This window comes from Schistocerca americana, chromosome 2, assembly GCF_021461395.2.
Source record: "Schistocerca americana isolate TAMUIC-IGC-003095 chromosome 2, iqSchAmer2.1, whole genome shotgun sequence".
Classification (NCBI taxonomy): domain Eukaryota; kingdom Metazoa; phylum Arthropoda; class Insecta; order Orthoptera; family Acrididae; genus Schistocerca; species Schistocerca americana.
Genome location: NC_060120.1, coordinates 115445056 through 115461074, shown reverse-complemented (window position 1 = coordinate 115461074; position 16019 = coordinate 115445056). Strand labels below are relative to the sequence as shown.

The window sequence follows — 16019 nt, the reverse complement described above, 5'->3', positions numbered from 1 at the left end:
TTACAGCATCACATTGGATTGGGCAAAAATGTTCGAACCTAAAAGCAGACATAGCCTGCAAGAATAGGTAATAATGGAGTGTTTAAGATCTGAATAAAGGTTGCAGTTTTCTCCAATGTCCCATTGACTCTCCTTGTACAGTTCCGCATTTCCATGACACCCATGTTTTCCCATTCCTCACGTAATTCCTCAGGGTGCAGCTCACATTACATTCTGTAAGAAGTTAAGGGTGGTATGCAATTGACCCACCTAAAGCCCTGCATCCCAGAAACTTAGATACTTGGCATGACTTGGCAGTTGCAACTAGAAGCGTTTCATCACGAACTCATTTAACGCCTTTTAATGACCCACAAATACCCTCCAACTTCTTGTGAATACAGAAAGGGATGATCTCAAAAGTTCCCTCTGCTCTCTTGATTACAACAAAAGGGTTACGGCAAACCAGTGCCCTGTTACTATAGTTCTGAGATTACTTCTTGGGTGGACTGAACAACTCTCTTTGTTGGGTGGGTGCATGTACTATCTAACGATATACCTGTCCCATCAGGAGGAGGTTTGAATTAAGGTCACAGAGCCCCATGTGCCTGAGCAAGCTTTATACCACTGAAAGGTGGTAAGATGGCTCAGATGTTTCCCACTACAGCACCTACTCCCTTCTCCAAAATACACAATGTTCCACCACTGTAACTAACAATGGTCCCTGAAATATGCCCAGAGTTTACAGCAGAAGAGGTCTAGTGGCACTGGCCAGTCTGCAGCTCAGGAAGTCTAAGTCACCACACCTGTGGCCAATCACTGATGGCAGAGATCCTTGGGAAATTGCAAGCTCCTTCCTTCCCCAAGTTGTGGGACGTTCTTTGTCGGGCACCTCGGCTGAAGCTTGTCTGACTTGGGTGGCCCAGGCAGTAGCTAGATTACTGTCAGCATAGCCCTCAGCATCATGCATACAACAGGGTGGTGTCCCCTGGGAGAGATCATCGGGTTTGTCGTAAGCCGACATAAACATGGGACACATGATATTTCACATATTAATAGAAAGAAGATGTACTCACAAATTGATGAAAGACAAATACAGTACTCGAACATAAAAGACACACACCAACAGCTTAAAGAATCAATACTATGTATTGTATCAAACAGTACTTGACTGCACCAAGTATAAGTGCGTACTGATGGTAACAAAGTTGCAGGTGAGGAAGTAAATTCCTCATCTGCTACCAGATGGCACACCAAACACTGGAAAAGCACACTCTACTTTCAAAGAAGTACGAGTTTAAGCATAAGTGAAATATAAATATATTTCACATGTGTTTTTCATGCTTCAGTAAACAGTAAATGACACGTCTGTATCAATTAACTCATATACACATGAAACTGTAACAAACAAGGATGTGGAAATGACAAATGCTTCAAATGTGGGAATTCAACAAGTAAGCAGCATGTCAGAGCTGGATGAAAATTTGTTGAGTATGGAGATTCTCTACGGGACATCTCCAGACATTTGATCCAAAAAGTTCCACAAATGTCAAATTCTGTAAATCAGACCACAGCAGCTGATACTTAGTGACCAGTTTTAGGACAAAGAACTAGACTGTGAAGATGTAAACTTGCTGCACTCAAGCAGTCTGGAAGCTCCAAGTGCAGCCCCTGGAGGCTCCAGGTCTGGAGAAGACCTTCATCTTCACCTCCCCCCAACAGCAGCAGTGGTGGTGGCAGTGGCAACAGCAGCAGCAGCACTGGCAATGGCGGCAGCAGCAGTACTTATGCCTTCTCGACTACTCGACCAGACGTCACCAGAACTGAGTAACTCCAGCACTGGGACCTCCTCCAAGGTCAGTTCCACATTCAACTCTCCCACATAAGTGAGCATAAACTCATTTTTACCTGTTCTTAGATCCCACTTTAAGTTACATATTCCTGATCAACCAGTCAAACTAATACTTAATAACCCTTCTTGCCCTAATTATAAGATCAAGAGTGAATGTGATTAAATTCTTTAAAAGTCTATTCATAAAAGAAATCTTACAATATTAAGAACAGATTAGGAAATGAGACACTTAAAGTAGTACAGGAGTTTTGCCGTTTGGGGAACAAAATAAATGACGATGGACAAAGTAGAGAGGATACAAAATGTAGACCGGCAATGGCAAGAAAAGCATTTCTGAAAGAGAAATTTGTCAACATCAAATATAGATTTAAGTGTTAGGGAATCTTTCATGAAGGTATTCGTCTGGAGCGTACGGATGTGAAATACAGACAATAAACAGGAGATAAAAGAGAACAGAAGCTTTTGAAATGTGGTACTACAGAAGAATGCTGAAGATTAAATGGGTCAATCGTGTAAATAACGGGGAAGTACTGAACAGAATTGGGAAGACAAGAAATCTGTGACAACTTGATCAAAGGAAGGAATCAGTTGATAGGACACGTTCTGTAACTTCAAGGGATCACTAATTTAGTACTGGAGTAAAATGTGTGTGTGGGTGGGGGTGGGGGGTGGGGGGGATTAAAAATTGTAGAGACAGACCAAGAGATGAATACAGCAAGCAGGTTCAGAAAGATGTAGTTTGCAGTAGTTTTTTGGAAATGAAGAGGCTCACACAGGGTCGGGTAGCACGGAGAGCAGCATCAAACCAATCTTTGGATTAAAGACCACAGGAACAATAATACTAAGAACAGCTATTGGTTTACTTCTATGATTTGAAAGAGCAATGTTCAGAAGAATTACATTAGCTTCATTTGATAATATCACAAATCTTCGGACAAACAGCTTGGTAAAAGAAACAATGGATGTTGTAAGAAATAATCACATTGCTCACAAAAAGATTATTGGAAGAAATTGTGGACTTTTGGAAATTTTAGAATTATCTTTATCTTTCACTATTTTCAGTTTAATACTAAGATCTACTTTCAGAACATGGGTTTGACTATGGACAACAGCTTGCAAAGATATTTGTGAGAGTAATATTTCAGAACAAATGCATGCCAATATCTTTGTGAATGATTTGGAAAAGGAATTTGTAACTTAAATCCAGATTTTTCTAGAATATTATTTTTTTATCATAAATGTGTTGACGATATAATTCTATAAAAAGCATAATTGATAATGACAATGATGTAGTTAAGAAATATAACAAAAATTAAATTCACAGTAGAGTCAGAAAAGGGTGGAAGTATCAGATTGTTGGACCTATCATTCAAGAAAAGTAATGGGACACTGGTCATTGACCATTCCCATAAACAAACCACTGTTGATATCATCATTAGTTCTGACTTGTGTCATTGGAATTCCCATAAGTGGGCTTATTTTATGTCAATATTAACAATATCCTCAAATTGCCTCTAGGGTAATAGGCAATTGAATGTGAGTTGTGCACTGTTTCACAGGTAGTGATATTTAACTGTTTTAGAAGGTGTAGGACAATGAGGACATTAAAGAGAAAAAGAAAAGGCATGAAAACCAAACACAACCAAAACAAAGTTTATCTCCTATTATGAGCACATTGCAAGTTGTTAAAAAAGTTAATTTAAAAGTCAAATTCTGTAATGATAGTATTCTACACAATAGATTGCACTTTCTACAAAAATAATGACATAAACAAATTCAGAGAGCTGTAATATATAAACTAAGTGCAGGGACTGTGACAAGTTTTACACATGCCCGACTGGCAGGAATTTTGTAACAAGTTATAGGGAACATAAATACAAGAGTGCATTGTGAAACCATTTAAATTCCAAGAAGCATAACCTTGACCCCTTATGGAAGGCCTTAAAATCCTGTATAATGCACCTTCAATAATTTAGAGGAACTTTAGATACATTCTCACAAAAAAAGATATGGTCAGAATGGGTCATAAATGAGCAAACGGATTTTAGAAAGAATTGATTCTTTGTCATTTTCTAAAACAAGTTATAATGCCCAACTGCTCCATCGAACATCCAATCCCTCATTACTTTCCCATTACTTCCACAAAAAGTTGTGGTACGGTTGGCCTCCATTCATGCACCCATAAATTTGTCATTGAAGACATTATATTTTGCCTATAGTCCTTCTATTGTTCTTCTAAATGCCACAATTTCCCTCATCTTAATCTAAATTTGTTTTCCATATTATGCCATTTTAATATACCATACTATTTTATTTTTTATCTTGGATGTTATATTTTAAGTCTTTCTTCTTACTTTTACATGACAACAAAGATATTTTTAAATAGTTGAATCTCTTACTCTAACTATCTTCATCTAAGTTGTAACTGCTCTACTACCACATCCACCTACCATCCCCCCCCCCCCCCCCCTTCCATCCACTTGGGGTCCACAGTAGGTCCATACACATTTACATGAACTGATCCATATAGATGATTTCTTTATTGCTTACTAAAATAAAGGAACACAAATGAAAAATGTATTTTTAATGTAATTTATGTTTTACTTATGTTGAAACTTGTTACATTACTTTTAAAGTAGAGTCTGCTTTTTTTTTGTTGGAAGCACAATCTGGTGTCGGGTGAACAATTTATTTCCTCATATGTCATTTTGTTGCTGCCAGTGTGTTCTCAAATATGATATGTCATGTGCTACTTGTCATAATATGTAGAACTAATTCTTTAAGCTACTGATATGTACTTTCATATTTGTATGCTGCATTTGTGAGCACATCATCTTTCTAGATACGTGAAATAAAGTGTATCTAATGTTATACCTTTTTTGGTTTACAGCAGATGTGATGATAGCAGTCTGGCGAAATGCGTAAACAGGAGGAGGAAAGTGCAATCTAGACAGAAAATTCTGTGAATTACTTAGATTTGCTTTGCCAGTATAATGAAGTCCATGGTGAGGCACTCTCAGATTGGAAACATGGGGTCACCAGGCCTGAACTCAATCATATATACCCTAGCTCTTCAAGTATCTTGTGATTCAGCGAGACCCAGGAGGCACATTCCAATAGCCATGAAGAAATAGTAATCAAATTGGAAAGACCAAATCCTCTTAGATGTTCTGGTGTATTTTAATCTTTGTTAATTTTAAATAGGTTGGCCACTTCTACAATTGTAGTGCACCTATGTAGAACAAAAATTAACAGTAAAAAAGAAAAGAACTTACTTTTGCACCCATGAAAAGTTAAATACATTGTTCACAGCCATCCAAATGTGTTGAAGCTTGTATGGAGCCATTGTAAAAATTCTGCTCAGCAGGCATGACCGGCATCTGGAACACTGTTACATTTTTGCAGCTGATAAACAACGAAGTTAGAAAAAGAGTATAATAAGTACTGAGAAAAGCTACACTTCAGGTCATAAGCTTAAAAACTACGATAGATTATGTAACTGAGAAAAATGTTAGCAAGTACCTTCACGAAGAGCCATGATGGGATGCAAAGAAATACAAGCTTACTATTTACTAATAAATAAAGGCACTCCATGTCATGGCTCCAATTGCAGAAACTCATCTCTAAGAGAATGATATCCATATTTTGTAACAATAGTGTTGCAAATACTGATATAATTTATAACAAATAATAATGTTTGCACACAATGTAACTGTATATACCACTGATTAATGAGTGTTTGTACAATGAAACTTTGGGTTGATGGAGACAGAAGTGAGAGGATGAAAGCAGGTACCAGCTAACAGTTTATTCCCCTCAAAAAACACATAGTGGCCCACCAAGAAATTTAATCTGTCATTCCTTGCAGACATAACAGCATAATCAGTGTCCCATGAGCTCACACAACTTTTGTAATTTGAGTGTAACGAAGAACTGTATGTTACAATCTCTCCAGTCCTCATTGGTCAAATGACAAGTTCCTCCTGTGTCCCTACACATGATTCCTCTACAATGACTTCCATGTCTTATATTGCATTCTCAACTTCTGACGGTGGACATAACATACCCAAAACTGTCCAATGAAAAACTTCATAAGCAGCTAAACATCAGTGCTTCTATCTTCATCAACAAAGACAAAACACTACATTGTGCAAATATTCATTAATCACTGACACTGTACAGTTGTTGTATAACCAACTGACATAGGTCATTCTTCTTAAGACAGTGGGTCCAGATTCAGGAGAACACAGGTTCACACTACATTTAATCACTCTGATTTAGTTTTTCTTAAACCACTTCAGACAAATTTCGGGACTGGTTGTTCAACAAGGCCATGACTAGCCATGTGGCCTGTACTCTTCTCATATGTTTATTTATGTGTCTGGAAAAGATACACAGTGAATTCCCTTTGCATTTTTTTATGCATTATGTATGACAGATGTATGTAATATGGATCAAAATACTCATTGAAAATGTGTCCATTACCTACCATAGAGTTATTAATTTAGTTTTTACTGCAAAAAGGGCATCATGCTCAGCAAGCTGCGTTACATGTAGTGTCAACTCATACTTCAAACTAAACTGCATGTCAATATGTTACCACAAATTTTATTTCACATTCATTGGCTCTGTCAACTAACAACCGCATTAACACCTTCCAATCTTAGACCTAAGCTATAGATCATTTGTCACAAAAGGCATATCTGCCATTATATAAGGAGACAAAGAGTTTTGTGTTGTCAATAGAGAGGTAGTAACACCAGAATAGTTTGGCCAGGAGATCACAGTGACCTCGAAAATCGTCTAGTCATTGGACGTCACCTGAGTAATAAATCCATCAGAGATATTTCAACACTTTTAAAGCTGCACAAGTTAGCTGTTGGTTATGCGAATGTGAAGTGGAAAAGCAAAGCAACAACAATAGTTAAACCAATATTGTGCAGAACTCGTATACTGATGGACAGGGACCATCAAGCGTTGTGGAGGGTGTGTGTCAACAATCATATTAAATCAGTGGAAGGAATCATTCATGAGTTCCAAAGTGCTGCCAGCAGTCCAACTAGCACAATGACTGTGTGTAGGGAGTTAAAAAGACTGGAGTACAATGGGCAGCTCCTCAAAAGCCACACCTGTATATAGTCTATACTAAGCAATCAATCAGGTGGTGTCAATTGACAGCAGATGACCGGAAATGAGTGATTTGGAGTGATAAATCATCTAATACCCTGTAGCAAATTGATAGAAGGATTTGGGTTTGACAGTGTCTGGAGAACTTTACCGCCCATCACGTGTAGTGTTAACAGTGAAGTACAAAGAATGTGGTTTTACTGTAAGGGGGTGGTTTTCATGGTTAGGGTGTGGTCCTCTTACTGTACTTACTATGCTCAATGTAGAAGGACATGATTACATTTTAGAGCAATGTGTACTGCCTACAGCACAGGAGCAGTTCAGAGACAATGACTATATCACCCTGACAATGCAGGCTGTCGTGAACCAGTATGTATCAGGCGATGGTTTGTGGACAATAATGTTCCTGAAATGGATTGGCCTGTCCAAATGTCTGTACGTAACCCAATGGAACACCTCTGAGATAAATTACACAGACATTCAGACTTCTCATTTAAAGTGTTCCCAGCAGAGTTCAGTCATAAAGGGGAACACACCCCTTATTAATGACCACAAACAGATGTCCAGATACTTTCTATCAGATAGTGCATATGTTTCCAGAGTGTGGGACCAACAACAAAGTCACCTGTCCTTCGATCCAAGAGTGGCGCATCCAGAAGTTGAGACGTCTACCAAGATCACTTTCTCATGTAATCGGGAGATTCATAACAGTAAAAGTGAGAGGGCTATAAAAACCTAATGGTCACATTTTGTAGAGCCCATAATAAAAGCAATATGAAGGAAATAGGGAAGTCAGCAGGTGAGCATGCAACAGGAAACATCCCATCCACAGCTATCCCACTCCTGAACCATAACAGTCAAGAGTACCCACTACTCAACAGAGTGTGACAACACCTAGAATGGAAAATTGGGTACAGTACAAAGGGGGCAAACCAAATCTAAAAGTGATTGAAAGAGAGAGGAAGGAGTAGCTTGGTCAAGGAGGTAGGGTCAGGGGAAGCCCCAGATCTAGCACACACCAGGAGATGTCCCATCCCCAATCATCACGTCCCTTCTCCAGAGGTGGATTAAAACATTACAACTGATAATAAAAACCACTTTCAGAGAAAAAACTGAGAACCAGGTCAACCATCCATGAAAGTCTGCCTACATTACAGGCAATGAATCCAGAAGTCCATACTTAGCATGGAGGGCCAAAAGGAGAGTGCATTCCACCAAGATATGAGCTACTCTATCTGTACAGCTTCACAACCTCAGCGTGGGGGTGGCTTGTTATACAAAATAAAACTATAGGTTAACCTGGTGTGACCAATGTGGAGATGACAGAGGACTGTGACATAAAAGCATATCCTGTCTGATCCTCAGTTTTAGATTTGCTGGTGTAAAAGATGGTAGCACTCTGGAACTCTTGAAAAACTGAAAGTAACAGACGTTGAAAGGTCATGGGAACAACTGCGACTTCAGGATCTTCGAAGGGCCTGGGTGCCATCCAAGGGGGAATACGTGAGAAAACATGCGGAACACAGTCTTGGAAGGGGAGATGGGAGATCTTGACAGAGGGAAGATAGGAGCATTCCAACTGGTAATTCCACACACGGGCAGATATCAGCATGACGACATCCCTTGTATCCAAAGAAGAGAATGGGATATATGGGATGATCATGGGATAGTCAAATGGCGATTGCTTAGGAGACCAAGAGCTTGTACCATCAAATCTGAAGAGGGAAGATCCCTGCTTCGGCAAGGAGACTGTCTAGAGGACTAGTCCAAAGAGCACCAGTGCCCAGACATACACCATGATGGAGGAGTGGGTCTAACAGTTTCAAAGCTGAAGCAGCTGCCGAGTCATAAATCTGGCAACTATACTACACTCAGAACGAGACTAGGGTCCATTGAGTAAAGATAACAGTAGCATGATCCACAACCTCAGATGTGTAGGCAAGGAAGCAGAGAGCATTAAGCATGCAGCTAGTCTTCAGATGACAAGTATAAGGCAGCCAATTCAGCTTTTTATCCAAAAGGAGGCTCAAGAAATGGACTATACTACAATGCCCAAGTGTTGTGTACCTAAGTAGAGTTCTTGGTCAGAATGGACAATGTTATGATGACAGAAACACATGACTCAGATTTTTATAGGAGAGAATTGGAAACTACAGAGCAAACGCAGAGTGCCACTGGATGGCACCTCAGAGCTGGCATTCATCAAAGACTAACGAGTGGGAACTGTACCAAATGCAAAAATTACTAATGTACAACATAGGGTTGACCAGCAGCCCAACAGATGTCAAAAGCCATTCATGTCTATGAGGAAGAGAGTGACATTCAACACAGAGCCCTGCACATTGCAGTTTCCTTAGACCCATGGAGAGATGAGTAAAGTGCTGACTCTAACCTGGAACAACCAGTGGGATAAAAACTGATGAATAAAAATAGACACAGGGCATCAAAAGTTCCAGTCAAGGAAGGTAAGTAAAATGTGACGACACCAATTGGTGTCAAAAGTGTTATGCAGGTCAAAAACGACTACAATAAGGTGTTGGAGTTTAGAAAAAGCTTTTCAGATTGCTGCTTCCAACCTAAGCAGATGGTCGGTTATAGATCGTCCCTCCTGGAAACCACATTGATAGGGGGGACAAAAGGCCCCGAGATTCGAGAACACAGCATAATCTGCAGGCAACCATCCTTTCAAGCAACTTAAAGAGTACATTGGTCAGGTCAATCGGCCAGTAACTGTCGATAGACATTAGGTTCTTGCCCAATTTAGCGACTGAATTAACTACGCTATCTAGCCACTTCAAGATGAAGCCATCTTGGAGCCAAATACTGTTGAAAACCCTGAGAAGATTTTGCCTCTGGGGAACATTCACATGACGGATCATCTGACTGCAAATTAAATCAGGGGCTGAGCTGTGCTGTGGGATGAGACAAGAACATGAAGTAGTTCCCAATCAGTAAAGGGTTCATTACAGGACTCAGCCTGATGGGGAATCAAACACAAAGGGGTGCCCAGATATGGAGAGAATGCCAATGCCATCACAAAATGGGTCGCAAGGTGTTCTGCATGAACTGATGAATTGGTACAAAGACCACCCTGTCGAACAAGACCTGGAATAGCTGTTGAATGTTGGCAGCCAATAAGACTACGGAGCTTGGCCCACACCTGAGATGAAGAGATATACATCAACAGGGAGGAAACATAGTTCTCTCAGCATTACTTCTTTTTGATCAAACAGTGAGCCGTAGCATGAAGTCATCTGAAAGTGATAAGATTGGTCTGCAAAATCATTGCACACCTCGTTGGCAATCTGGAACAGCTACTGCAATTTCTCTGGTCCACCATGGCACCAGCCAATGGTGGGGATGGGGACTCCAGTAGAAAACAGAATGGCAGTTCCAATGGCATGTATGATCATGTCTGAGATATACTGCACAACCTCTTCAATACAGTCTGACAGAGAGGCGGCAAATGTAACAGCAGAGACAGATAAAGGCCAGTTGGCTCCATGAAGTGCCCAACATGGTAGTCAGTCAGTCTGGCAGTGGCAAGGAAATGACAGGATCACAGGAAAAGTGCTCACTGTTAAAAAGATCACAATGTAGTACCAATGTAGCAAAGTTACAGACTTACAGGAAGAGATCATTAGATCAACAGCTGAAAACATGCCAGCAATGAAATGCATAGGAGAACCACCACTGAGGCGGCACAGAATCATGGTTTGTGAGAAGCTGGTCAATTATAAGGCCCCTACCAGATGAATTGTACTCCCCCACATAAAGGTAACCGGAGAACTGTCGTCCGCCAGGTGCTGAAGAGAGCGTTGGATCCGGTGCACGAAAGGGTGAACCGGATATGGATCGCTGAGGCTCTGGATGGCGCTCAGGGAATCAGAGTAGATGACATAAGCAGAATTTCGGTGGCGGCGGATGTAAAGAACAGCCTGATAGAGGGCAAATAGCTCAGCTGTGAAGACCGAACAATGGCCATGGAGCCGGTATTTGAAACTGTGTGCCCCAACAATAAAAGAACACCCGACACTGTCATTGGTCTTAGAGCCATCTGTATAAATGAAGATCATATTAATGAACTTCAAACGAAGTTCGATAAACCGCGAGCGGTATACCGAAGCTGGGGTAACCTCCTTTGGGAGCGAGCTGAGGTCAAGGTGAACGCAAACCTGAGCCTGGAGCCAAGGTGGCGTTTGGCTCTCGCCCACTCTAAAGGTTGCAGGGAGTGGAAAACCAAGTTGCTGAAGGAGACTATGAAAGCAAACTCCACGGGGTAGCAGAGCAGATACATAAAACCTGTATTGACGGTCGAGAGAGTAGTCAAAAAAGGAACGATAAGACGGGTGGTCGGGCATTGATAAGAGCCAACAGGCATACTGACAAAGCAGTATATCACGCTGGAATGCTGTTCAATATGTCCTCCATGCACATACACGAAGCCGACGTGACCATCAGCCATCAAACTGTTGGAATAAACCACTTTGTGACCTCGGTATATGTCAAACAGCAAGAGGAAGTGGCAGCAGGCAGCAGAGAGCCGTAGGGTTAACTGAGTCCTTAGGGCCATGTGAAAGGTCCAGGCAAAACCACAGCCTGGGTGTACACCATGGAGGTGTATGTGAATGCACCTCAAGTATAGGTGGTAAAGATAAGGACTCCAGTTCGGAAAGAAGGGATCGGATATGAACTGCAACTGGAAACCCTGACCAGGGCCGCTGATGCTGGAGATGAACCGCCGTGAGTGGGAAAAGGAGACGGTGATTCGGATGCGCAGGAGAACTATGAGCATGTGGTGCAACATAACTGGCCAGCAGTTGTGCACACCTAACCTACAATGGAGGGCCTCCGGCCTCCACAAGGACGCTGGTCACCGGACTCGTCATTAAAGCTCCTCTCACTAGGCAAATGCCACTATGGTGCACTGGATTGAGTAAACGCAAATTGAGGGTGCCACCAAACCATAAACCAGATTCCCATAGTCAAGGCAGGATTGAACAAGGGCTCTGTAGAGCTGCAGCAGTGTAGAGTGATCTGCACCCCAGTTGGTGTTGCTCAGGCAGTGGAGAGCACTGAGGTGCTGCCAGCACTCCCACTTAAGCTGACAAAGGGTAGGTAGCCAAGTCAATCCAACGTCTAAAACCAGTCCTAAGAATTGATATGTCTCCACTACAGTGAGTGGATTGTCATTAAGGTAAAGTTCTGGTTCCGGATGAACAGTATGCCACCAACAGAAGTGCATAACACACGACTTTGCGACCGAAAACTGGACACCATGGGATAGAGCCCATGACTGCGCCTTGTGGACGGCTCCCTGTAGGAGTCACTCAGCAATACCAGTACTGGTGGAGCAGTGCCCTGCAGGACCCCATTTTCCTGGATATGGGGGGGGGGGGGGGGGGGGGGGGAACTATGGGAGGCACCAACTTGGACATGGAAACTACGAAGCGACAGGAAATTTTGGATAAAAATTGGGAGTGGACCTCGGAAACCCCACTCGTATAATGTGGCAAGAATACGATGTTGCCAGGTCGTGTTATACATTTTTTGAAATAAAAAAAAAAAACGGAAACAAGGTGTTGGTGTCTGGAAAAGGTTGTTTGGATGGCTGACTCAAGGAACACAAGATTATCAGTGGTAGAGCAACCCTGGCAGGAGCTGCCTTGACATGCAGCCAGCAGGCCACTTGACTCCAGGACCCAACCCAACCGTCAACACACCATATGTTCCAGCAGCTTACAAAGAATGTTGGTGAGGCTGATAGCTATCCACAGCAAGTGGGTTTTTACCGGGTTTGAGCACCAGAATGATGGTGCCCACCCACCACTGCGACGGAAAGACACCATCGCACCAGATCCGGTTGAAGATGATGAGGATATGTAGCTTGTAGTCAGATGAGAGATGTTCAATCATCTGGCTGTGGATCCGATCTGGCCTAGGAGCTGTGTCGGGGCAACGTGCAAGGGTCTTCTCCCAATCTGTAAATGGAGTGTTATAGGATTCACTGTAGCATGTAGTGAACGAGATAACTTTCCCTTACAGCCACCATTTGAGAGTGTGAAAGGCTGGGGAGGGGGGGGGGGGGGGGGTAATTCTCCAACGCAGAGGCTCGAGCATAGTGCTCAGCAAAGTCCTCGGCAATCGCGTTTGCGTTGGTAGATAACATGCTATTTATCGTAACACCTGCTGGGATCTAGTACCTGAAAACCCTTTTTATATTTGTCTGACCTTGGGAAGGTGATGTATGGCACCCAATGGTTGAGATGTATCTCTCCCAACACTCCTGCTTTCGTCGCTTGACAAGTTGGCAAACGCAGGCCTTACGCCAGGGGCACCCTAAAGAGCAAAGGACCGCGTTTCCTCCCACAGAAACAATGGTAGTAGTCACCTGCTCAACCATCACATTGATGTTATCATGTGGGGGAGATTCAACGGTGACAGCAGAGGTGAAAGTTTCCCAGTCCGCCTTGTTTAAAGCCCATCTGGGCAGGCGTCTGTGGGCCTGACGCCGGGGCAGTGACAGGAAGTTGTGGAAGTGGTCACTACCACACAGGTCGTCATGTGCTCTCCAGTGGATATATGAGAGAAGTCCTGGGCTGCAAATTGATAAATCAATGGCCAAGTAACCCCCTGGGCCCGCTGACGGTTTTATTCCATGCCTCAGTATAAGACAAGTAACCAGATTTGTATTCCTGGATCTTCTGTTCTTTCTTAATTACTGATCAATCTGGTGAATGCTGAAGAAGGTGCTCCACGCAGTTGACAAACAGAGGTAGATGTTCATGAGAACTACCTTCATGGAGTGAGTGTCCATATATTTCACATTCTGGTCCCGCCATGGAATGGGATGACTTATATCCTAAGTCTAAGCATCTGAACACATCATAGGCAGTGGAACACACGATTTCATTTTGTACCTGTACACCATGAGTCTAACTTTCTCCAGGAGGACATTTCCTTCAAAACCTAAAGTAAAGGTGTCTGTATCCGTATGATTATCTTTCGGCACTTTCTTGAGCATGCATGATAAAATTTATGCCTTGTGGCTGGAGATCAGTCAGGAGTTCCTCATCTGTGGAATGTAAGATCTCTGGATTTCTTGGACCTTGTTTAAAGTTTTATGTAGGGTAATGGTCACAGCTATGTCACCTAGATGATCACGTGCCTGAAAACCACACAGATGAAGCTTTAATTAATAACGGACCATTTCAAATTTTTCCCAAAGACTCAACTTCCCCAAATTTGTCATCAATTGTTTCAACAAAAAATAATGGTTTTGTTACATACCAGGTATTGATTACATGCAAGGTATTGGGTAAAGTCTTTCACACCCAGATGTCTGGCTTCTTCCTCTTCCCATAACAGAGCCAGGGAACCAGATCTAAGTACAATCAACAGCGAGAAGACCATCCAATGGAAAGGTACAGAGAAAAAAAAAACAATAATAGAAGGATAGACTTGCAGCATGCAAAGGGAAGTAGCATTGGAAGGGCTGCGACCTTGTGGTGGTCAAGCATATACTCACAAATGAGAGTGAGCTCCCTGAGGAGAGAGAGGCAGGTAGTGGGACAAAAGGGGGACATGGACTGGGAAGTGGTAACTGGTGGCAGCACGTGTGTGGGAGGAAAGGCAGCAGATGCACAGGCAACTGAGTCAGTGAGTTGGCACAGCACACGAGGATATTAACATGGAGACATAGATTGTAAGAGGGTGACAGGACAGATTAAGGGAATGCTGCTGTTAGAGGGTGTATGCATGGTGGGTTAGTGGAGGCTGAGGTTAGGTAGATTATGGGAGTGAAGGATGTGTTGTAAGAATAACTTCCACAGTTGCAAAGTTCAGAAAGTTGGGCTGGGAGAAGGATTCAGATGGCACGGGTTGTGAAGCTGGCATTGAACTAATGGTGTGTTGCAATCAGCAGCAGGTTTCAGCACTGGATGGTCAACTCTGTTCTTAACCACAATTTGGTGGCGACAATTCATTCTGATGATTGGTGGTTATGCACGCATAAGCAGCAGTGCAGAAATTGCAGCAGAGCTGGTATATGATGTGGTTGCTTTTACAGTTGGCCCTGCCACTGATGGGATAGGATAAGCTTGTGATAGGAGTAGAATAGGATATACTGAGTGAATCAGCTCACAGTGATATGAATTCTGTTGCGTAGTGTTGAGAGTGAGTGTGCAATAGGGATGGACCAGGATGTTGTGTAGATTGGCTGAGTGGCAGAATATCACTTTAGGAGTGGTGGGGAGGATCGTGGGTAGGATGTCCCTCATTTCCAGCCATGCTGATAGGTAATCAAATCCCTGGAAAAGTACATGGTTCAGTTGCTCCAGTCTGGTATTACATTGGGTGACTAGGGGGTGCTCCTTTGCAGCTTGTTCTAGCGGGTGGTGGAAGATTTAAGCGTGTGTGAGGATATGGAGTGGTAAATCTGTTTGCAAACTAGGTTAGGAATTAGCACCTGTCTGTGAAGGCCTTTGCGATTTCTTCAGCATACTGGGCGATAGAATACTCGTCACTGAATATATGCTGCCTACTCGTGCCCAGGCTATATGAGAATAATTTTCTGGTGTGGAAGAAGAGACAGCTGTCAATATACAGGTACTGTTGGACATTAGTGCACTTGATATGGACAGAGGTATGGATGGAGCCTTCAATCAGGTGGAGAGCAACATTCACAAAGGTGACATGCTGGGCTATGGAGAACCAGGTCGGATAGAAGGTGTTGAGGCTGCAAAGAAATGAGGGATGTGTTGTAGGGATGTTTCTTGGCCCTGACTACAGATTGTAAAAATATTATCAAAGAACCTGAATTGGACATAGTGTTTGGCATTTTGGAGGTGAAGAAGGTTCCTTCTAGATGGCCTTTAAACAGATTGGCATAGGAGGTTGCAACATAAGTACATGTCACTGTGCCATGAGCTTGTTTGGTTTTGAGGACAGTTTCCTCATACACACACACACACACACACACACACACACACACACACAAATCTACTGAATATGGGCTCTAAATTGCATACATTAGAGCTGTGAGTGCTTGGTCATCTTTGATACT

General features: G+C 42.5%; 1 protein-coding gene across 4 annotated transcripts in view; it reads right to left on the bottom strand.

The window, feature by feature from the left end:
* LOC124591691 (monocyte to macrophage differentiation factor 2) overlaps positions 1-16019 on the bottom strand; it is a 141220-nt gene that overhangs the window by 119168 nt on the left and 6033 nt on the right. For 3 of the 4 annotated variants that reach the window (XM_047131762.1, XM_047131761.1, XM_047131763.1), the window contains one exon: positions 5104-5216. In XM_047131762.1, the coding sequence (XP_046987718.1) occupies positions 5104-5174 (71 nt within the window). In that variant the 5' untranslated portion in view covers positions 5175-5216. The remainder of the gene's footprint in view (positions 1-5103; positions 5217-16019) is intronic. The other variant, XM_047131764.1, reaches the window with a different exon arrangement.